The following is a 22102-nucleotide window of genomic DNA, read 5'->3' as shown; positions in this document are numbered from 1 at the left end:
CGTGCTGCAGACCTCACTGGGGCTGCCCTTTGAAATCGCCCCTAAACCCCATGGCCCCAAGTAGTCTCTGTCCCCACAGACCCCTGAGTGCAGGAGTTGTCTGTCCTACAGTTCCATTTGTGTTATGTCCAGGTAGATATCATAGAAACATTTCCAAGGTGGAGATCTCATTGGATGTTTTTCCGCACCCTTTTAACCTTGGTAATAATAGGTCTTCAATAAATGTCTGCTTGTACTGTTATGCTTATTAAGGGTAAAAGTTGACTGGCGGCTAAGTGTTGTACACACGCTATCTTGTTAATTCTCAGAGTAGCTCTCAGGAGCATATACCACTATTTTCCCTCATTTTCCAGTGAAAGAACCCGAGTTTGAGAGGACAGAAGACTTGTCCAGGACTGCCTGGAATCTTCCCAATCCTGCCCCTTCACTAGGGAGCTCTGATGCATTTGGTTATAGTGTTTACTGCTCTGTTCAGTCTTTGCCAGTATGGTTAGTTGATTGTCAGAGGGACATTTCTACTTTAAAAACACAAACCTGGTAATGTTTCCCTTGGGATATTGGTTTTTGAGTGTCCACTGCCTGTAGTTCTTGGATCTAGTAGGTTTTAAGCTGGCAGTGCTGGGTGTGCCCCAGCGGAGCAAGTTGGTTTTCCACTTGGATGTGTGAGGTCTGCTTCCAGAGAGACAGAGGTCATGAACCTTTTGTACAAATACCTGTTATCGATAATGCACTTCCCCCCAATTGATTTCCTAAATATGTGTCTTTAAATAAAAAACATGTACTTGTCTTTTTAAAGAATTTTAATTGCTGGAAAGAATATTGTTGGGGCAGTTTCTTCAGGTGGCTTTTCGGTTGAACCTGATTATATTTTTAGAAGCTCCTCAGAGGAGTGGCCAGTGTGTGTACTGTGTTTTATATAGAATACCATTCTTCTCCTTATCCCGATAAGAATCACTTTCAGGTTTTCCTGCCTTTCTTAGGAACTGGGCTGGGTAGAGTCTACCCCAGATTGTGGCCACGCCAGTCACGTGACAACTTGTGTACCCCGCTTTTCGTTGGCCTTGGCTGTGCTTCCTCTGCTCATTTACTTTGGTTTGCATGCCTGCTGCACATGAAAAATTTGCACAGGATTCCAAAACACAGTCCTTTACCAGTGGGGAAAGTTTGCTTCTGGTTCTAAAGGCAAGAGAATTCTGTGGCTTCTGCTGGCTTACTCTGTTCAATTATTTACCTTTGGGCAAAACTTACTTCCTCCTTGGTTACTGAGAAGGTTATCTCCCTGACCCCTTAATCATGCTTTTTGTCCTGAAATTGGTGAATGAGATGCATCAGCTGCTAAGTGTGGGAGGCAGGCTCTTCTCTCACTCTCTAATGGGTGTGTCAATCAGTGCAAACCTTCATTGGTAAAATCTGGCTGAGACTCAGGTTAGCCTCTTTTAAGCAAGGCATAGCCGAGAAGAAAGTGAGCAGTTAGAACGAACTCCACTTTGCCACATTTCCCAGGGAATAAAAGAACTATTTCTTTTCATAAAATTTCCAAAGGCCTAAATTATTTATTTGTAGTCTCTTAGTCTCACTGTAGTTTATCCCAGTTGTCATTTCCTAGTTGTTTTCTGTTCTTAGAAGTAAACATTTGTCATATGTTGGCTGATTGTAAGAAATGGGAACATTTTTTCCTCCTTGTAATTCTCAAAAAGAAATTCAACCAGCTCTTGCCTTAGAGAAACATTAGAGAGAAAAATCAGAGACACTACTATAACTCTTTTGTTTAAAGTTTTCATTTCATCCATAAATGCTTCTATTAAACCTTCTTGCTTTCTTCCAGTAGACTGCTTTCTTTATAATTTCTATAAAGACTTGATTTTTGGTTAAATGCTTGGTGTAGACCACATGAGAACTCATTCTGTCCTCAGTAGGTCAGAAGAGGCAAGGAGACTGACTCTGGGTCTGGGGTTTGAAATGTTAATGGGTAAGAGCGAAGGGCTTCATGGCTTTGAGCTCACTGTTCCACTTGCTTTTCTTCCCCTGCCTGCTTCCCTTTCTTCTTGGGAAAGGGAAGCTTTTAGCATCCTCCAGGAGTCCTAGCAGTGCCCTGCCCAACTGGGTATACATTATTATAATTTTTGCTTGATTTGTTTGCAGTGAAACATGCATATGTCATGTGGCTATGTATGACATTCAAAACGGCTGTGCCTTTTGGAACTTAGCAACTTGAATGTGGGATAGCAAATGCTTAGTTACACTGTGGAGCAGAACAGACAGTGAGGCAATGAGCCCATGAGCATAAAGCACTGCTGGGGAGTCCATCTGAGAACTTGTTCTAGTAGAGACATTTCAGACACTTGAGTTAGATTTATGGAGAACACAGAGAAATGAACATTGATACTGAAGTTTTACCTGAGTGTTGACCAACTGAAACCCCTTGGTCTAGATGCTAATTTTGAGTTGGGCCCCTGGAGAGGCAGATATGCCCATTCCCTCACGCAGTTCCTTTGGATCACTTTTCTCCAGGACCAAATAATCTTAACTGTTGAGTGTGAGAAGTGATAAAGGGTCAATGAGATAAGGACCCATCTCAGTAGATGCTATCGCCATTGTGGGTAAATATAGATGAGCATTCTGGTTTGCTTTACAGAGTCACTGCATCATCCCCTTTGTTCCCAGGGCTCCAGGGAGGCCCCTCTCCACATGGGCTGTGTTAATGGCAGTGAGAGCATGATGGAGAAACACAAATTGTGAGATAGAAATGAAAGCTGCTTTTATTCTTTTTAGCTTACAACTCAATGAATCATAAAGCTAGAACTTTTTTTTCAAAGGTATTTCAGCTAGCCTACCCCTCCACCCTACTCCTTTTAACAGATGTTCAAACAGAACCCCAGACTCTCACAGTTATAGAGTAGGATGATTCACCTGGAGCTGTTTAACTTTATGGCCATGACCCACTATAAGAAACACATCTCAGATCATGACCCAGCACTCACTTAAGTGAGTATGGAAGCGAATGACAAACAAGAATTAAAACATGAAACAATACTTATTAAACCCTTATTATCTAGATGCATTTTGGGGTTTTCAAATCTGTGCTGTTGTATTTTATTTAAAACAGCATGTCCATTGCCATTACTAAGATGATTGCTCCACCTCTAATGGGTTAGAATCTGCAGTTTGAAAAAAACTCACCTGGAGTATCCCTCATCCTTGGTAAGCTGAAGCTGTTTGCCCAGGGCCGCAGAGGTGATTAATGACTGGTGTGGCTCACAGCCTAGGACTCCTCTCCAGCTTCTGCTTTTTACTCCAGATGAATGAAATAATTAACATCGACTTCTAATAATTGAGTTCTGCAGAATTCTCCCCTTGCCACCCCACACCTAAGAGTGAACAAATTGAACCTAACCAGAGTGGCAGTCAGGCTCCCCAGCAGGATCGACGCCTGCCTTGGGTGCCCGGTGAGTGCCTCGGTCTGCTATGGGGAAGCTCCTTTCCTCCTGCAAAGGCACCTGTCCCTTCATAAGCTGCTAAGGCTCTTCCTCTGTGAGCTGTTCTGCCCTGCATGATGTCAGCTAAAAGTCTCTTAACATTTTGTTGCTGAAATGTGGCAATTTTGTGCACTGTCTCTTCATTTTGGAAAAATAAAAAAAAAAGCCTTAGTAGCCTCCCATAAGTAAAAATAACATACATTTCAGAGTAATTTTAAACATTCTTTCTTTTTTTTTCATTCGAGGCAAAATAAGGACACCCAGTACTTTTACTTTCAAGTGCTGAATAGGCTACATCTCCATGTCAGCTCTTGGCTTATTGTTAGAGTATTTCAGAATTCCTTCGTTCAATAAATAGTTCCTGAGTGTCTCGGTGTGCTGGGCTCTGGCAGTACACTGGCCCAGGCCTCAGGTAGAGACACACATTAAAAATGGTTACCCAGATTCCAAAAGCTGTTGCAAAGAAATGTTTTTGGAAACTTATTTTCCCAATAGGAACAAATGTTTGTTTTCATTGGATTGTAAGGCTTCCCTTTCATTGTTTGAGGCCTGTACAGCTCTTCCACATCGTGTGGGCTGGGCTTACCCTCTTTTAACGGGTATCAGATGCTGACATGGATAATGAATTATTGATTCCTTTATTTCTAAATGTCCTTGTTTTATTTTCCACATTTGACATTGGGTGCTGCTTGACTCCTTCACGAAACACATTTGTGTGTGTGTGTTAATTCCTACTCGCCCTCTTGCTTTTCATAGAAAGAACGGGATTTAGAATTGGCTGCTCGGATTGGCCAGTCGTTGTTGAAGAAGAACAAAACGCTAACAGAGAGGAATGAGCTGCTGGAGGAGCAGGTGGAACACATCAGGGAGGAGGTAAGGAACTGGTGGCATAGACTCCTGGGGAGCCCTGTGGTGGGCTTGGGACCCGTGGGCATAGTTGAAGAATTAGATTTGATGGGGTCCCAGTGGGTCATCAGCCCTATCCGAGGGAATGTTTGAGTCCTGAGTCCAGAGCTGCTTGTTTTCTGGGGGCCATTCTGGATTGAAAGCTGCCTTCCTGCATTTCCTTCTGCTTAATATACCTCCTTCCTCCCCTTCAGGTGGCGGGGATTGGATTGCACAGGTGGGGAACAGTACTCACTTAGAAGGCTCATAATGACCAGGCACATGCAGGCCTGGGTCTGCTGGGCCAGCCACAATCTAATTGTGCCGGCTGATAAAGACACTCAGCACTTGACCAGAGTGCAGGCAGGACACTTTAACAATGAGAAGGGGTTTGTGAGTCAGGGTCGGGTGGGGAAGGGCAGGCTGGACAAGGAGCCCTGCTAGGAGACAGGCTCATGCTGCAGTGGCATATTCATCATTTGGATATAATTTTGCATTTATAAGACAAAAACTAGCCTCTTTGTTTTCATGATAGAAACCCTATTATTTTCATCATGCAAATATTGGCTGACAAGACTTCATTGGTAAACGGGGCATGATTTGTAACGCCTTTACTATCCTGTGTCCTTTTAACAGCGAATTTTAACTGAAGGGGCTTTCATCACATCTCATTTCTTCTCCCTTATTTTCCAAGAAAAGCTTTCTTATAGGAGGGGATGACCTTACTTGTGTCCCTAAGATGTATCAAAATTCTTTCCTTGTTAAAGCTATTCCTCATACGTTGTTGTCTGGGTTTAACAGTAGTTTTAATGGGATGAAACACAGTTGTCACCATGTAAGAAAAGTGTTACTCCTGGGCTTGCTTTAAAAAATGATGAGGCGGGACTCCCTCCTGTTTGCAGGTGGCAGTGAGCCACGTCATGGGCTCCTTGGCTCTCACTGGGACTGGGCCTTACCCTGTGGACACCAAGAGCCTGTCCCCAGCCCATGTTGCTGTTGTTGTTTGGCCCATGACTTTCCTGATTCCTTGTTTTGGAGCCTTGACCTTGTGCTTGGACAGGGCAGCCCAGGAGTGGCAGAGCTTGCCCGTTTACCTGTCACTGGCAGGGGCACATGCATGTGCAGTTATTGACCCAGCACATCAATAAACACGTGAGTGGGGAAGGAAAAAAGTAATGAGGTAGAATGCTGTTGCATTCTAGGAGAAATAATGTTGATTCCTGCTTTCAGCATTATAAACTCAGCTTTATAACCTGAATCTTCTTCTCCTTGGGCACCTGACATTAAAGCATGCCAGGTCTGCCTGGCTTGCTTTGCCACCCTTTCTTAACAGAGACACATGCCTCCTGCAAACCAGCAAGTGGTCACTCATCATCTGTCAGCCTTCTGATGCTGCTTTTCCATATTATTGCCCTTGCTTGGGGCTTCCTTGCCCCCACAAAAAATATTCTACCCGTTGGGAGTAGAAATGCCCTGTTTTCCTTGGAAAAGCTTTGAATTGAAATCTATACTGTTTTCTCCCTTGACATATCATTAAATTATTTGTCTAGGTATTGAATCTAAATCCTTTATGCACATAAAATTTACACTTCCGTGGAAGTTGTAAGGCATTGTGTTGTGTAGGAAAGTTGGAATAAACCATAGACCCCAAATTAAGTGAGAAACACAGAATCAAAATAGAAATTGAAATTCTCCCTTACTAGACTGATCCCATATTAATCAGTACCAAAAAGTGACAGGGCAACTGAAAAAGTGTACAGCTTAAGTTTATTTTCAAACTGAAGTATAAATCAGTGTGATTTACAGTACCATCCTAGCAGTGATCCTTTTGACCAGTTCCTGATACTTGCCTCTTTTCATCCTCTATCTGGAATTCCTATCTAGTGATCATTGAGTACAGAACAGGGTCAGCCCATACTTGGCTGGGAGTCCCATGAGGGTTCATCAGTAGAGGGTGGAGCTACCAGGTTTTCCAAGTGTCAGACCATGGGGTGGTGAGCTGGTTGTATTTGCCCACCCAGAGCTGGCATTGCCAAGATCCTGCTGAGAGGTAGGATTTGGTTTTGGCAGAAGTGAGTGTCCTCTTCCTTCATTTGGTAACATGACGTTTTCACCGGCCATTTCCCAGCCTGGTCATCTAGCTATTTCTAAAGCCCATAGCTGTCTAATCCCTGCAGCCATCATTCTAGAGCCTTTAGTCCCTTCTCACCTCTCCCCTTACTGAAATAAAAATTATCAATGTGGGCAGAGGGGATTTCTGTCAAAAGTGTTTTTTTCTCCTTAAATGGTTTCAAAGTCAACACTTTATTTTCTTTGAATAGCAGAAAATCAGTTAAATGTCTTCACTTTTATTGGAAGGATTTAAACAAATTTGTCATTAAGCAGTAAGTATTTGAGCATAATTGGAGATGCTGTCACCAGGTAAGAAGCAAACAATGGATCTGCTACTCTGTCTGTTCAGGTGTCTCAGCTCCGACATGAGCTGTCCATGAAGGACGAGCTGCTTCAGTTCTATACCAGCGCCGCAGAGGAGAGCGAGCCCGAGTCTGTTTGCTCAACCCCGTAAGTCACCAGGAGGCCACGTCTCTAGAAGCCAGGCACTGGCTGGATATTGTGGATGTCCTTGGTATCACTGAAGCAAGGTCACCTTCACCAGCAATGCAGGCCAGCCTCTTTCAGCTTTCTCCAGACCAAGCTTCTCTGAGTACTCACTGATCGATTTTACTATTTTAGTGGGAAATGGAAGGGCAGGTGTTTAGTTTTCCTTGTCCTGGGTCATCTTATTTGTCAGGTTAGGTTTGAAAGTGTGGATCTCACAGTGTTTGATTGGGCATCTTTCAGGATAACAGGACAGGCTCTGCTGCTGGAGGAAATGTACGGTTCTGCAGCCAGACTGATGCGCCAAGGGTGGGTCCTTGGGACAGAAGGAATGGGGGCTTCTCTGAGAGTCACCTGAGTCTCATGAGGCTCTGCAGCTTACTAGCTGTATGCCCTTGGCCGGTTACTCAACCTGTCTTTTCTTGTTTCTTCATTCTTAAAATGGGAACAATAATAGTACTTTCCTTCATTATAGGGTTTTGAACATTGAATTAATGCATGTAAAGTACTTAAAACAGTTCTTGGCACATGGAAGCACATTATAAAATATCAAGCTCCCAGGCATCCTGGAATGGTGTAGGCTTCAAATACAATTGATTCCCCTGAATTCTGAGATGATATAACCACTGCAAACTGTGGGATAGTTTGGGTCCAAAGTGGTGGTGAGGCTGTGCAGTGGTAGGTGTTGTTTTCCTGGAGGTGAGGAAGCTGTCTCGTCATTGTCACACCTGCGAGTTTCTTGAACTTTCCTTGGAGTGGGCCCTTCTTTTTGCCTCCCACATGGCTAGCCAGGTGGTGGGAGGAAATGTCTCCCTAGATTTCAATTGTCCTTCCTCCTCCAGGTTGAAGAGGAATGAGTCGTCCTCCTCAGTCCAGAATTACTTTCATTTGGATTCTCTTCAAAAGAAACTGAAGGACCTCGAAGAGGAGAATGTCGTACTTCGATCAGAGGTGCAGTGCACTCCCTTCTTGTGTCTCTCTGGGAGGGCGGTGGCTCCATTTACCTTATCAGGCAGGAGCAGCTGTGGCTGCAGTGCCATTTTCCAAGGTGAACCTTAGTTTACAGCTGTGCCTGGTGCCCAGCAGACACCTCTCATTTATGTGCTGGGTGCTGCTCCATTCAGGGCTGGGTGAGACGAACCCAGTGAAATTACATAGGGTGCAGCCAGGGCAGAGCTGTAAACTGCTCCTCCTGCCGAGTCCAGGCAGAAGCTCCCAAAGTGAGGTCCTCTGTGCTGGTCTCCAGCTCTGACTGAGCACCAAAGAGAAAGCCTCATTTTCATGTTACTGCAAGTCACATCAGAGGTTCTAAGGACATGTAACTGACACCTTGGAGACATGTTTCTTAAATAATTAAAAAAAGATTGAGCTGAGACAACTTGGGAGCCTATGCTTTTGGTATTTCATCTCAGCTAGGCTTTCTGCCAGACGCATGGCTTATAGTGTTTTGTTTTCTTTTTTTAATCTTCACAACAAAGCTGAAAGCTAGTCACTTTGGTTCTCATTTATGGTGAGAAAGCTGGGACCCAGGCTGATGATTGTTTCAGTTTCCTAAGGCCCTGCTAGTTAGTAGGTGACAAAGCCAGGATTTGCACGTTTGTTTTTTCTTCACCCACTGCCTCTGAATGTGTGCGTTTAGTACTATTCATCCTGCTTATCAGTGAGTTTATATATGATGGGTGGATGTGTGGTACGCTGCGTTTATCAGGCCCTTGCTGTTTGGATTTCAGGCATGTTTGGGCCACGTGCCCACGTGAGCCAACCCAGGGCTCCAGAAGCCCCCTCCAGTAGGGCAGAGCGTGTTACCTTGAGCCTACCCTCTGGACAGAGCCTCACTTCTGGATGTGCTCAACAAGACCCTTTATACTGTGTAAGGACAGGGTCAGATTCCCTTAGACCTCATCTTTCCAGTCCTTCGTTTAATGATAAGAAACATAAACCCAGAGCAACCAGGAGGTTTGCTGAGTTTTCTGTGTCAGTCAGTGGCTGAACCAAGATGACTTAGAGCCCAGCATGCCCGCCTGCCACAGGTAAACATTCCAGTTCTGGGCACACAGCAGTTCATCCTTTCTCAGAATCTTCAGCTGAAGCGAGCTGAGGAATCTGATCCCGGCTGCTGGATACCTTCTCTCACACAGAACATCTTCTGTGGGCCTTAAACTCTTTTCTTACCACCTTATGTGCCCCAAGCAAGCAATCTGGAGCCCAGAGATAGCTCTTGAATCTGAATTGTCGTGCTTTACAATTGTACCTTGTTCTTATTAAGCTGAATACGACAGACTTAGCTCCAGGTAAGAACCTGGCACGTGATATGTACATAATAAATGTCAGTCATGCTTGTTGTGGTTATGCTTAGAATGCCTTTGGTGGGTGGGCACTGCTAGAATCACAAAGGAGGCCTTGTCTGTGAGCCAGAACAGGCAGATAGAAGATGATTATCAATGTCAATGACAGTTTTAACAGTGCAGTTAGTTTGGCTTTCGTGCACGTTGTTTTATGTGGCACCCTCTAGTGGTACACAGTTTTTAGTGGTACACAGTTTTTCAGCTGTTCAGATTCCAGAATCCAAGTTCCATCCACTAACCAAAAATTCAGATTGACCTTCCACGTTTGAGGGTGCAGTGGGTGACAGGTAGGGGGGATGCTGAAGGGCGTCTTCCCAAGCCCTTGACGCATGCGCCAGGCTTTGCCTGCCCCAACAGTCCAGGTGTGAATGGGGGCCTCTGACCCAAGCCTTGTTCACAGGCCTGCCAGCTGAAGACAGAGACCATCACCTATGAAGAGAAGGAACAGCAGCTGGTCAACGACTGCGTGAAGGAGCTGAGTACGTCACTGGCCTTCGCTCCCCACCCCTACTCCCACTTATTCCTTTCTTGCTTCTGCCATCATTGCAGTCAGACACGTTTACATTACCTGGATGAACCCAATCTCCCTGCCAGCCTATGGCTCAGTCCTATTTTTCTTAACACTAGAGGCCTCTCCTATTCTTACGTGGAACCATCTGCCCTGAATTGTGAAATTAAGTACTAGGCTATCCGTTATAGATTGTCTGCATTGCCCTCTGAGATGGGTATTGAATTTAGTTTTGCTTTTCTGCTGGAATATTGGAATTATTTAATACCTAAATTTTGCCCAGTTATGGCAACGTGCACAAAAGATGCAGAAAAACTGCTTTCTAGTAATTTGATTTGTAAAAGTTGATTCTAGACTTTTCAGCTTTGCAAATGTGAACTTCCTCCCCACCCTCTCCATTATAAGTTTACAAGTATAGGTTAAGCCAAAAGGACAAACAGAATTTCAGCAAAATCTTAAGTAAATGAAACACATCTCATGCTCAAATCTAATAAAATCAGTTATATCTCTGAATATGGGTTGAAAATGCCCTAGAGGATTATGTTGTGTGCAGACAGTGGCTCCTTTCTGGAACAGGGTGCAACAGAAGTTCCTGCCGATGTCAGATATGTCTGTGTGTGAAATGTGGGATCTGTCCATGTAGAAATGTGGGGATTTAACGGGACGCATCTTTGTTAGGTGTGGCACCTTCCGGAGCCTTACTGATTTGCTCTGGAGAGGCAGCCTTGGTCAGTGGGGTCAGGCCCCCACACCAGGCCTGGAAGTGACAGCTGGGGGACCACACGCCTTCTGATGGCAGATTGAGTGCTGAAGAAGCCACATGGCTTTGTAGCATAGCAAAATGGGCACCATAAGTTCCTTCTCTGTGTGCTCTCCACCACTTTCACCCCCACCTTGTCATAAAGATGGGCTTTGTCATGCAAACCACAAAGAAACCATTCTCTCTGAGTCTGCACATGTGGTTTTCTGACTTAGTCTCATCATTTTCATTGCTTGGGCAAAGGGGATGCCAACTCATCATTTTCATTGCTTGGGCAAAGGGGATGCCAACGTCCAGATTGCCAGTATCTCAGAGGAATTGGCCAAGAAGACTGAAGATGCCGCTCGCCAGCAGGAGGAGATCACACACTTGCTGTCACAAATAGTTGATTTGCAAAAGAAGGCAAAAGCTGTAAGATTTCTGTTGTATTTCTCTGGCTGATATGACAGTGCTTGTCCTGGGGCTTGGGAAGGGACATTTAGCCACAAAACAGTGCCCTTTAGTTTCATATTTTAGAGGTTTGTGCTACCCTTTGAAGAAAAAGCCTAATGGATTCAATAGTACAAAACATGATGCCCCAAATTGGTGAGGGTCCATATTTATCACCATGTTTCATAACGATAATCTGAAAATTAGTAGAGGTTATTGAGAAAAGGGGCTGTAGAGCTGGTGTTTGGGAATATAATGTATGGATCATCTGGTGAAGTATTCTGTCTTACACGGTAGCCATTCTGCATTAAAACAGTAGCCCTTTAGACTTAAGATGAAGCAACAACAACAAAAAACAGTTTCCCGTATTAGGCCTTTACTATAAGCTTGAAATGAAATGTGTCCAGAGAGCAGCTGTTTCTTTGGAGGGCGGAGCGGAAGACTGGGGAATAGTATCTTCATAATAGGTAAAAGCTTTGCCTTCAAAATTATATAGAAAATGAAATCTTACTTTAATATGAGATAAAAACCTTAATGTGGAAATGTGGTAAGATCATACATAAGGGGGAAAGGTTCGACTTTAAGAATCTTGAAAGAGAAGATAATTTATCTTTGGCACATTTTAGTGCACGGTGGAGAATGAAGAGCTCGTCCAACACCTGGGGGCTGCCAAGGATGCCCAGCGGCAGCTCACGGCCGAGGTGAGTGTGGCCCCCCTCCTTTCCTCAGGGTTTCATTCCAGTGCATTTTGGTTGGCCTCCTCAAAGGTCATGTTCCTCTTAACCACTGGGCAGGGGTTTTATTTTATTATTTATTTATTTATTTTTAACATGGGCGAGCACCCGGAATTGAACCCGGGTCTCTGGCATGGCAGGTGAGAACTCTGCATGCTAAGCCACCATGGCTCAAGGTTTTTCTGTTAAGTTGGATTTTTAACCCGTGAGTTAATTCCCAGTTGCACTTAGGTTCTATGCCCACTGACACCCTCCTTGGTTGTGAGTCCCTCGAAGGCCAGGTTCCACCCCAGCCCAAAGTCGGGCGTGCTCGGGCACCCCATAAACATTCAGTAATTGAAGCTGTGCAGAACATAACAGACCACGTGTAAGGAGCCCCTTTCCATCCCCTGGCTTGAAACGAGGCTCCTCATATGGTCTCATAATAATGTGGTTTTTCTCTCTTACTAAGTTTTTATCTCAGTCACCCACTTTTATTTCGTTATTATGGCCTCAGGCCCGCAGGTGTGGGGGTCTGTGATGGATTGCTGGGGCTGCCCCAGCTCATGGGGTGAGCTGGTGGGTGATCGCCTGGGTGCTTGCAGGATCCCGGCCAACGTGTCCTTCCTGGTCTCCCCTAGCTGCGCGAGCTGGAAGACAAGTATGCGGAGTGCATGGAGATGCTTCATGAGGCGCAGGAGGAGCTGAAGAACCTCCGGAACAAAACCGTGCCCAGCACCACGTCCCGGCGCTACCACTCTCTGGGCCTGTTCCCCATGGTGAGCTGGGCGACGGCCTCCCCACTTCTGTGCTGTCTTCCTGAGACCCCTCTCCCCCCACCCCCAGATCGCAGCGAAGTCTCTGCTCGGCAGGAGGGTGGGGCCTGGCATCAACCGCTGGCCTTATAAAGTCAGCTTCTCACTCTGCAGCTTGGATTCGAATCCGGGTCAGGGGCATGTGAGCCCAGCTGGTAGCTTCTTAACTATATGAGACGAATTAACATCCCTCTGACTCTGTCTTTAAAAGCGTAATTTAGTAGAAACTTGAAACTCCCAGGTCTTTGAAAGCTGTTACTTCTACTTTCACATTATTATTTTTTCTGATCTTATTAGAATACCCGTTTTTGTGGCCTCACGGGTGCATTTCAGAGTTTTTAAATTGCCCGTAGAGTGCTGCTGGTTCTTTGTATTAATCATTCATTCTCCTGGTGGCATCAGAATCTGTGACCTGAAAAAAATATCTGTCTGTACTGTGGGTGCTATTTTTGTTTTTCTCATATTATTCCCCCAGTGTTTTATTTCTTCTGCCCTGGCCTGATTTGCTTCATGTTTGGGCTTTGAGGGGACATGGTTGAGAAGGGGATTTCCCAGGAAGTTAACATCTCCCAGTGAAGAGTTGGGCAGCACAGGGGTAGGCCCCTCAGCTGACCATTTTCCTGTACTGCTTCACTGAACTTTCCACTTATTTTATCTTCTATCAGACAAAAGCCCCCTGGAAGGAAAATTAGTAAATTTCTTTTCTCCCCCTCTTTAATACCCTGTAACTAGGCATGATACTTTGTATATTATAGACATTTAGTAGAAGTTATATTTGGATGGATGGAGGACAGACTGACAGACGGATGGACAGATAGGCAGATGAGCAAATGAACAGACTGAAGAATGAGCTCCTGAGGACTCCCTTACATTAAGATTCTATTTCCATCTTTTGATGAAATATCAAATTCTGTCTGAGGAGAGAAGAGCTTTCGAGAGAGCTCTCCTAAGTGAGAGAGGAGAAGATGGTTGTATAAATGTTTGTGAAACTCAGCTCCCTCTGAGTTTGGCCTTTTCTTAGGACTTTTTCTCTGACCTCCCATTGCTGTCCCCGTTCCTGACAGTACAAGGTAGACAGTGTCCCCCTACTTCTTGCTGCTTTAATTTTCCTAAAATCGTAATTTCTTTTTCTCCTTTGCTTTTGCACATCAAAACTAGAACTCTTTATTATTATTATTATTTTTTTTTAAAGAAACTTGATTGAAATCTAAGGGAAACTGAAAAGATACATAATGTATAATAATGTAGTCAGGTTTCCAAGGTACGGATTTATGATTCAGTGACACCTGAAATCCCCATAAAAGTAACAAAGAATATCCTATGCCCCAAATTCCCTGATCTGGAGCCAGCTACATTCTGCTCACAGAATTGAATGTCCCTTGCTTTGCTTTCCTTCCTTCCTGGGTTCTCATCTTGAGGGAGTGGTCTCCTGGGGCCATCTAGATTCCTGTGCGCCTCGTATTCACTCCTCTTCACTCACTGCTGTCAAGGACAAAAGCTGCCTTTTAAAACTAAACCATTACCTAAGAAAAGTTGCACTTGAGATCTGCATTTCTGTTTCTCCTGGAGAAATTCTCAGCTATGATATTTGCTGAGGTAAAGCTTTTCTTTGCCTTTTTCTGTAGCTGTTGGCCTGGCCCAATTTTTGAAGAAGATTATTTTTAAAGTGCATTATGCAGTAAAAGTATTTAAAGTAATCTAAAGATTGTACGACGCCTGTGTTTCTGGAGCAAAACACCAGATCTGCGTGTTTTGCTCCCAGCCATTCTGACTACTGAATAAATCAGTGAGTAGCAGTGTTTGTTCAAATATGTTCCCAGTTCTTTTGCTTTTGGGCACTGGGTTCTACAGAGTTCGGGGATCTGTGAATTTTGAGGGAAAATTATATCTTTATCTTCCTTAACGTCTAGCTGAAATTCAGTATTACTTTCCATGATGAATGTAGGCAACAATCCATGGTAATGATATGTGCCACTGTGACTGTGTCCCCACTAGAAAGAGCAGGCACTTTAAAGCATATTACAGTAGTTGCAGATGCTGATCTCTACTTCTGAATTACAGCGATGAGCAGACTTGAAGCCAGAAACATGTATATATTCCTATATCATAAATGTCATTAATATTCTGGAAACTCATCTAGTATAACTGCCTCTCTTTACAATCCTAATTTTTAAATTATATTCATTTAATTATATTCTGAGAAGGTGTTCCTGGGCTTCACAAAGAGGCGGAGATGGCTCAGAAAAAGTCACAGATCTCTGCTTGCAATTTTATCCCTGTGTGGTTTTGTAATTGCTATTTGATATTTGATTTCTCTTGAGTTGTATGAAGACCTCCTCTTCCCTGTTTTGATAATGCAGAACTCAATATAAAATATATAGTACATGACAATATTATGATAAATAAGCTGGCTTTTAAATTGCCAGCCTTACCTAGGGAATACCGTTTAATGGCAATCCATAGGTTACAATTAGTAAAACTGTATATTTATGAATAGGAATTAAAAAGACTGTGCTGACCTTTATTTGACCAAGCTCCCTGCTGGCTTCGTAGAGTTATGCCACTTGATCCCAGCTTCCAGACTAGAGTGTCTCTGGAGTTCTGTGGGCCGTGGAGGTGGATACCATATGGAGGTGGAGGTGTTACCTCTTAGGATAGCCACCAGCCACATGTGGCTATTAAATTTAAATTAATTAAAATTCAGTATAGGTGATTCAGTGGTAGTATGTTTGCCTTCCATGTGGGAGACCCGGGTGTCGTCCTCTGATGCTGCAGCGGGTACTTCCCTGCACACACCTGGGCCTTTGGACATGTACCTGCATTAACGTGCAGGATTGTCTGTTTTAGGCTCTACCTCCTACGGTGAGGTCTCAGGGTCGTACAGGGAGGGGATACAGTCCTCAGGCAGCCTGTTTTGTTGAGTCTCGGCTCAGAGCCTGGCACTGACAGGCCCATCGTGGAAGTAAGTAGAACTTGGTGCCCACCCTTGCCTGACCCCCAAAGGTCGTGACCTGGCTAGAGAGAGCAGGAAGTGAAATGTTCAGAAAACTGGCAAAGACTGATTATGTTTGGTGTCTTCTTGGGTAGGAAAAGTGGAAATGGGGTAGGTGAGCAGGTCATGACCAGGTGGGTGGGCTGTGGGTCATTGGTGGGGAGAGGAGTATCCTTTGTGAAGCCTGTGGAGCTTGAGAGCAGAGGCCCAGAGGTGAATCTGGTGGAGAATATGGAAACTGTGTCTCCAGTGCAGAACCAGTGTGCCCTCTGAAGGTTGGGAGCACTTACCCAGGAGGCAGCATTAGAGAGTTGGAGTCTAGCCTATGAGCTGACTGCCTCTGTGCTGGAACCATGGGTGACTTGAGGGCGAGGTGGCTGACCTTGGGGACTGGGAAAAGGACAACTTATTGAGGCTCTGTGTAGGCCGTGGACAGGGTGGCAGATTTACCCATCTGTGTCATTCTGAACAGCTTTCTTTCCCCTCCCCAATAAGTTCTCACCTCGTTGTGGCCACTGCTGCAACTCCATTGTTTGTCCAAGGAAACATAGGGTTTGCTTTCAGACCTTGGCTGCATTGAGCTAGGGGCTTTTCCCGTGGTGCCATTTAGAACCTGCCCCAGGGATTGCCCATTCAGCCCATTCCCAGAGCATACTGTTAGCCTTGTGCTGTGGGAAATCCCTGGGCTTTGGATGCCTCTGGTTTCGGCTAACCTGGCTGCATACCAGTTTTTGAGACAGAAAATTTGAATCACCACTCACTTGGTTTGTTTCTTCTGGCTTTTACCAGGACTCCTTGGCAGCAGAGATCGAGGGGACGATGCGCAAGGAGCTGCAGCTGGAAGAGCCTGAGTCTCCAGATGTCATGTACGGCCTGACAGCTTTCAGTTCTAAGCTTTTCAGAGACTAATTTATGACCTGTTTGTGATCAAAAGCTAGCAATGTTTGGGCCTCGGACACCCACGTGGATAACTGTGGTCCTCCCCAGTTAGGATTAAGGGAAATACTGCAGCCTACAAATCCCCCAACTTGTCTTAGGTTTTAATGATAGGTTTTGAAGTTCTAGAGAGTTGGTAAAGAAGAGAGATGCATTTTCTTTCTCTCTCAACTCATGCTCCATCTTGACACAGCCACTCATTTTTATCTTTCCTTTTAGTTGAAAAGCATTACTTTTTATTTTTTAATATCAGGAAAGGAAAAAGAGCAATGTAGTATGACATTCCAAGAGCTTTTCAGGGGTATGAGCAAGGCTTCCATTTCCTTTCTGGGTAAACCTAGGGATATTGGTTTCTACCATCTCTTCCTAACTTCACATCTTGTGCTTGGCCTTTGGAGGCCAAACTCCTTTCCTTGAAGTTTATAAGGAACCTGTGGACCCGGTTTCATTATGTTTTCTCTGTACCCAAATCCCCTAGACAGAATTAAACAGAATCCTGAAAGTGAGTTTTCCTGAGCCTCGATACATTTCCACATCCCTGAAAGAAGCAGCCACTGTAGAAACGAGCCTACCTCTTTCTCTCAAAAGAGCCAGTTAGCATCAAGTCTGGATCTCCCCTTGGAAATAGCAGTTTCTTAAAATAGACTACTCTGGTGCTTATCTTGTTGTAGATGTTTATGATGAATTTTAAGTCTTGTTTTTATATATGTATATGAATAATCAACAGACATTCATTCTGTAAATATCTTTATAAAGCACCTACTATGGACCAAACAGCAAACACTGCCCTCCTGGAGCTTACATTCTAGTGCATATCAAAGAATGGGACACAGAGCAGTATATAAGTATTGTTATTTGTCAATCAAGCTTTAAGGAAATGAAAAGCAGTATCACTCTGGCTAGTATCACCGTTAGGACCCAACCATACGTTAGAGCCTGAATTCAGTGGTAGTGTGTCTCTTGAATTTCACACTGTGAAGGAGACAATTACCCCACTAAGATACATGTGGAAGGAACCAGCTAGCAGATTGCTTGGGGGGTTGATGTGAGCCAGGTGCCTGTTTGGGTCCTCTGTTGATGATTTCTGGAGGGATTCACTCCCAGGGCCTTCCTACATGTGCTTATTCATGGATGATGTTGTGCATTCTTTCTAGTCACCAGAAGCGTGTCTTTGAGACTGTGAGAAACATCAACCAAGTGGTCAAGCAGAGGTCTCTGACCCCTTCCCCCATGAACATCCCTGGCTCCAACCAGTCCTCAGCCGTGAACTCCCTCTTCTCCAGCTGTGTCAGCACCCCCAGGTCCAGCTTCTACGGGAGCGATGTCAGCAACGTCGTGCTCGACAACAAGACCAACAGCCTCATTCTGGAGACGGAGTCTTCTGATCCCGGGTGCGAGAGCCAGGAGTTCTTACTTTCCTGTTTGGGGAGGGGGATGTAGCACAGATTGGATGCAGGTTCAGTTATTTCAAGTGGGAGGTTGGTAAGAATCATCTGAACTAGACCTCACAGTCCTCTCATTGGTTTTACCGACTTGAGCTTATGCTTGTTCTTGATATTTCAGGCAGTTTAGAGGCATGGCGAGGGGCACCAGAAAAGACTGCTTTTTTGTAAGATGCTGGCTAGGAGGGCTATGAGCTTCTTTTATGTGAATTGTCACTGGTGTGCTGCAGAAGAGAACTCCTGTTTGGTGAACTCCTTTGTAGCTTGGAGGTTAGGAAGGCTGAGAAGGATTTAGGCTCTGGTCTCATGACCAGAATCTGGTTTGTTTCAGAAATGGGGTATAGGGAGCCAGGGTACCCAGCGAGCTTCCTCAGCTTCATCCCAGGGTCCTGCAAAACCTGCTACCCTTCCCTCATTGTCTACTTTGTGCACCCTTTTCTCCTGAGTTAATAGAATAGGTACTTCTGGACGGATCGAGACAGACAGACGGGAAACTCCTTGAACCCCTGATCCTCTGTTTCTGTTCTGTGTGTTGAGGCCTCAGCTCCTTTAATTCCAGAGGAAGATGAGTGTCCCTTGGACCAACTGTTCTTTTGATAACCAGGAATTGCAACCTGCAGAAGGGTTTTTCCCAAAGTTTCCTAAAGGAGATGTTATAGGGACTGAATTTTGTTTAGTATGTCTGCATTTTCATTCCGCTTAGTGCTTTCCCCTACCTCAAAAATTCTACATACAGAAGAAGGTAGTTTTTCTGGGCTGGCATTGCTGCTTTCCCATCTTGGCCTAAATTTCACCTGCTTTCCTTAGAGAATCCTGCAGCCATCAGGAAATTTCCACCATTGTACTTATTGGTGCCCCTCACCCCCCATTTTCCCTTCTTCCAGAAATGATGACCGGAATAAGAAGCCGGGGACTCCTGGCACTCCTGGCTCCCACGACCTGGAGACAGCGCTGAGGCGACTGTCGCTCCGGCGGGAGAATTACCTCTCGGAGAGGAGGTTCTTCGAGGAGGAGCAGGAACGGAAGCTCCGGGAGCTGGCAGAGAAGGGCGAGCTGCTCAGCGGCTCCCTCACGCCCACAGAGAGCGTCATGTCCCTCGGCACACACTCCCGCTTCTCCGAGCTCACCGGCTTCTCCGGCATGTCCTTCAGCAGTCGCTCCTACTTGCCTGAAAAACTCCAGATTGTGAAGCCACTGGAAGGTGATCACAAGGGGCCCCGGCCTCTCTCTGTCCTCCTCAGCGACTCCCTGTGGTCCCTGATCCACCACCGAAAAGCGGGGAACCTCTGTAATGCCTACTCCTTTTTCTTCCGAGACAGCCACCCGCGCTGCTGGTTTGAATTCCTCTGAGGGTAGCCCTTGCCCTAGGCTTCCGTCTCTCAGACCCCAAAGACGAACCTCAGCCAAACTAAGCCCAAGAAAATGAAAGAATGTTGGTGTCCGTTTTCTAGATTTCTTTCTTTTGCTTTTAGAACCTTAAGAATAAAAATCTTCTATAGAGTCAGAGGCACTGCTAAGATGCTCAGAAATTAATTAGGTCATGCCTGAGCAACTGAGAAGTGTAGAGAATTCATGCTTTGACTTCTCAGAAATTTTGGTGCCAAGGTTGGAAGGTAGAGCAATTGCTATACGCCGTTTTCTCAAAGACCATGTGAAAGCAGTGTGTCCGCTCATATATTCTGGTTTGACCTTCTTGTATATAAAGAGGGTGTGGCTCTCTTCACATGCAGTGTTCTGCCGTTTACGGGTCAGGAAGGGGCTGTCTCTGGAGGCAAGTGAGTTTTCGATCTTCTACCCTTTCCAGCGGCACCCCAAAAAACTAAATTCATGGAAGAATTCAAATATATATTTGTTTTCAGCACTGCTTTAGACGGTATAAAATGTCTTCTCTTTTCCTACCATTACCCCATCCTCTGGAAAGCCACACCTCTTTGTTTTTCATTTTCTTAATCCTTTAGTTTCGAAACCCATGTGTGTTTATGTGAAGGTATTTTTAGACAACTATATTATATCTCTGTTGCAAAGCTACATCAGAACCATCAGTATTTTTCAACTTTTTTTTCATTATTGTCCCCTCTAAGGAGCCTTTTTAGAGGTTTTCCTAATTGCCTTCCCCCATGAAATTTTAATACTGCCGATATTATACTGTCCATGTACGATGTGAATATCTGTGCTTCATCCATAAAAAGAGTACAATTAGTTTCTCCCCCAAAGGGCCAGTTCCCCCCGCCCCCCGGAGTGATTTCACCACTGTGAGGATGCATGCTGTACAGCGAGGTTGTGTTTGTGTAAAGCCCCACGACATTGCTGGGTACCATGTTCTCCAGGGGAAGGGAGAGGATGGGGTTATCATTCTGTTTTCATGATTTTTAAAATTGTATAATTTAGGTCCTTGCTAGATTTCAGAAAAGGGATGGCTCACTTTTAATTTCTTTATTCAGTTGTAAGCTTTGCGGTTGTTTTCCGATCTCAATTATGTCTGTTTTTCTTTCAATAAAATCTTCCATTTCTGCAATTTTACTTTCTGCTTTTCTTTTCTTTTTTTCCTTTGTTTCTCAACGATGATTGGAATTTATCATCTCTATCTTGTCTGCTCTCTGTATTTGACTCTGTTTCATTAGATCATCTAAGAATGTGTTTTTTTATTCATTTTCCAAACACATTGCAGAAAATGCTTTTTTGCCAGTTCACTTTTATCTCTTAATCTTGTGATAACAGTGTTATTATAAGTTAACAGAATAAGAGGAAATTCCATTAGATTCGCAAGATGAATTTCATCTATAGTACGTTGTTCCCAGGAGGATAAATTACTACCATTAAAATGTCATGTCTTATCACTGTGGCCTATAACGAATCCTCATGATATAGATCCCTTTGGCTCCATTTAATCGTTCTCTGACTTTTTACCTTTCTCAAAATGCTTGTTTCCTCTCTTTCTCCTGTCCACAATTGTTTTTTGCTTTACTGTGTTTAATTTGAAAAGTTGGGATGCTGACATAGTCTGCTCGACTCCAAGTTCAGTACCTGTTCTACATGTGGCATTGGTTAAGTTGCCTTGCCTTTTTGAACCCTATGTTCCTTATTTGTAAAATAGGGCTTATATCTGTCATATGAGCCTGTGATGAGAAATAAATGTATTAATGTGATTTCTATCATGGCTGACACCTAATAGGTGCTTATTAAAAGTTAGGCTTCCAAGCTTGCCCCTGTTTCAGCAGCTCAGGTCTAAAGGGCTGCCGTCCAGCATGGGCTCCTGGGCCAGCCCTGTCCTGGGGCCCTGTTCTTACATCATCCTGTCGATTGGCCCACCAAGAAGCCAAGTTGGTTCCTGTGCTCACCAGTGACCCAGAGAAATGGACCTGGGTGAGGGCCCTGGGTGAGGGTCAGATAGCCAATCTGTGTTTTCCATCTCTGATTCTCTTACCTGTTTAATTAATCTTGCCATCTGCTTACTGGTGTCAGCCAAAATAGCTGGATTAGGTGTTTGAGAATGCTGGCACTCTTATCTCTCCATCAAGGTAAAGAATAAACAAAACATTCAAACAAGAAACATTTGTTATCTGCATTAGAAAAACTGAGACAGGTAACATTTCTGTTCACATAGCCTACTCTTCCATTCTGGTGAATTACAACCAAGGTAGAATTTCAATATAAGCAAGTTAATATATAATTAGAAAGAAACATACACTTGTAAACTGTTCATTATACAGCAGGCTGAGTTCTAACTTTTAGACCCTGGGTGCTCCTCTGACTTGAATGGATGTGTTTTTCTCCTCCTCTGTTGACGTGAAACTTTAGTTGAAACAGTGGGGAGTGGAAGGACAGCAAACAAAGGCAGAGGGGCTGAGGCTGCAATTACCATTTCCTTACTGTCCACACCCTCATTCCACAGAACTTTATCTGGGTGCCAGTTAGGAAGACAAAGGTCCCTCTTCCACCCTGCCCTGTTGCCTGACCCCAGCACTGTTTTTATATGGGTGGGAGGAGTGGGTCAGTTTATGCTGGGTCAGTAGTAACTGGAGGTGGCTGATACTAAGGAGGTTCTCCCGCTTTGTGCTTGAAAAGTAAAGGAAGCCAAGTGGTATCCCCCGTGTTAGGGAAATGGGAGAGGGCAGCAGATCAGAAAAGAGTAACCAGGGCTCTGAGTAAGAAGTGATTCATCTTTAATTTTTAATGTGTATGCCCTCTTGTGTGAAAGGAAGA

General features: G+C 44.5%; 1 protein-coding gene across 8 annotated transcripts in view; it reads left to right on the top strand.

The window, feature by feature from the left end:
* Nucleotides 1–22102, top strand: part of TRAK1 (trafficking kinesin protein 1) — a 125884-nt gene that overhangs the window by 87189 nt on the left and 16593 nt on the right. For all 8 annotated transcript variants that reach the window (XM_077129704.1, XM_077129703.1, XM_077129701.1 and 5 more), the window contains 10 exons: nt 4233–4349; nt 6823–6923; nt 7802–7910; nt 9705–9783; nt 10853–10983; nt 11628–11702; nt 12356–12493; nt 16311–16387; nt 17612–17848; nt 18784–19100. In XM_077129704.1, the coding sequence (XP_076985819.1) occupies nt 4233–4349; nt 6823–6923; nt 7802–7910; nt 9705–9783; nt 10853–10983; nt 11628–11702; nt 12356–12493; nt 16311–16387; nt 17612–17848; nt 18784–19100 (1381 nt within the window). The remainder of the gene's footprint in view (nt 1–4232; nt 4350–6822; nt 6924–7801; nt 7911–9704; nt 9784–10852; nt 10984–11627; nt 11703–12355; nt 12494–16310; nt 16388–17611; nt 17849–18783; nt 19101–22102) is intronic.

Source organism: Tamandua tetradactyla, chromosome 15 (assembly GCF_023851605.1).
Source record: "Tamandua tetradactyla isolate mTamTet1 chromosome 15, mTamTet1.pri, whole genome shotgun sequence".
Classification (NCBI taxonomy): Eukaryota; Metazoa; Chordata; class Mammalia; order Pilosa; family Myrmecophagidae; genus Tamandua; species Tamandua tetradactyla.
The sequence above is the reverse complement of the archived record's forward strand: the minus strand, read 5'-3'. Positions and strand labels throughout refer to the sequence as shown.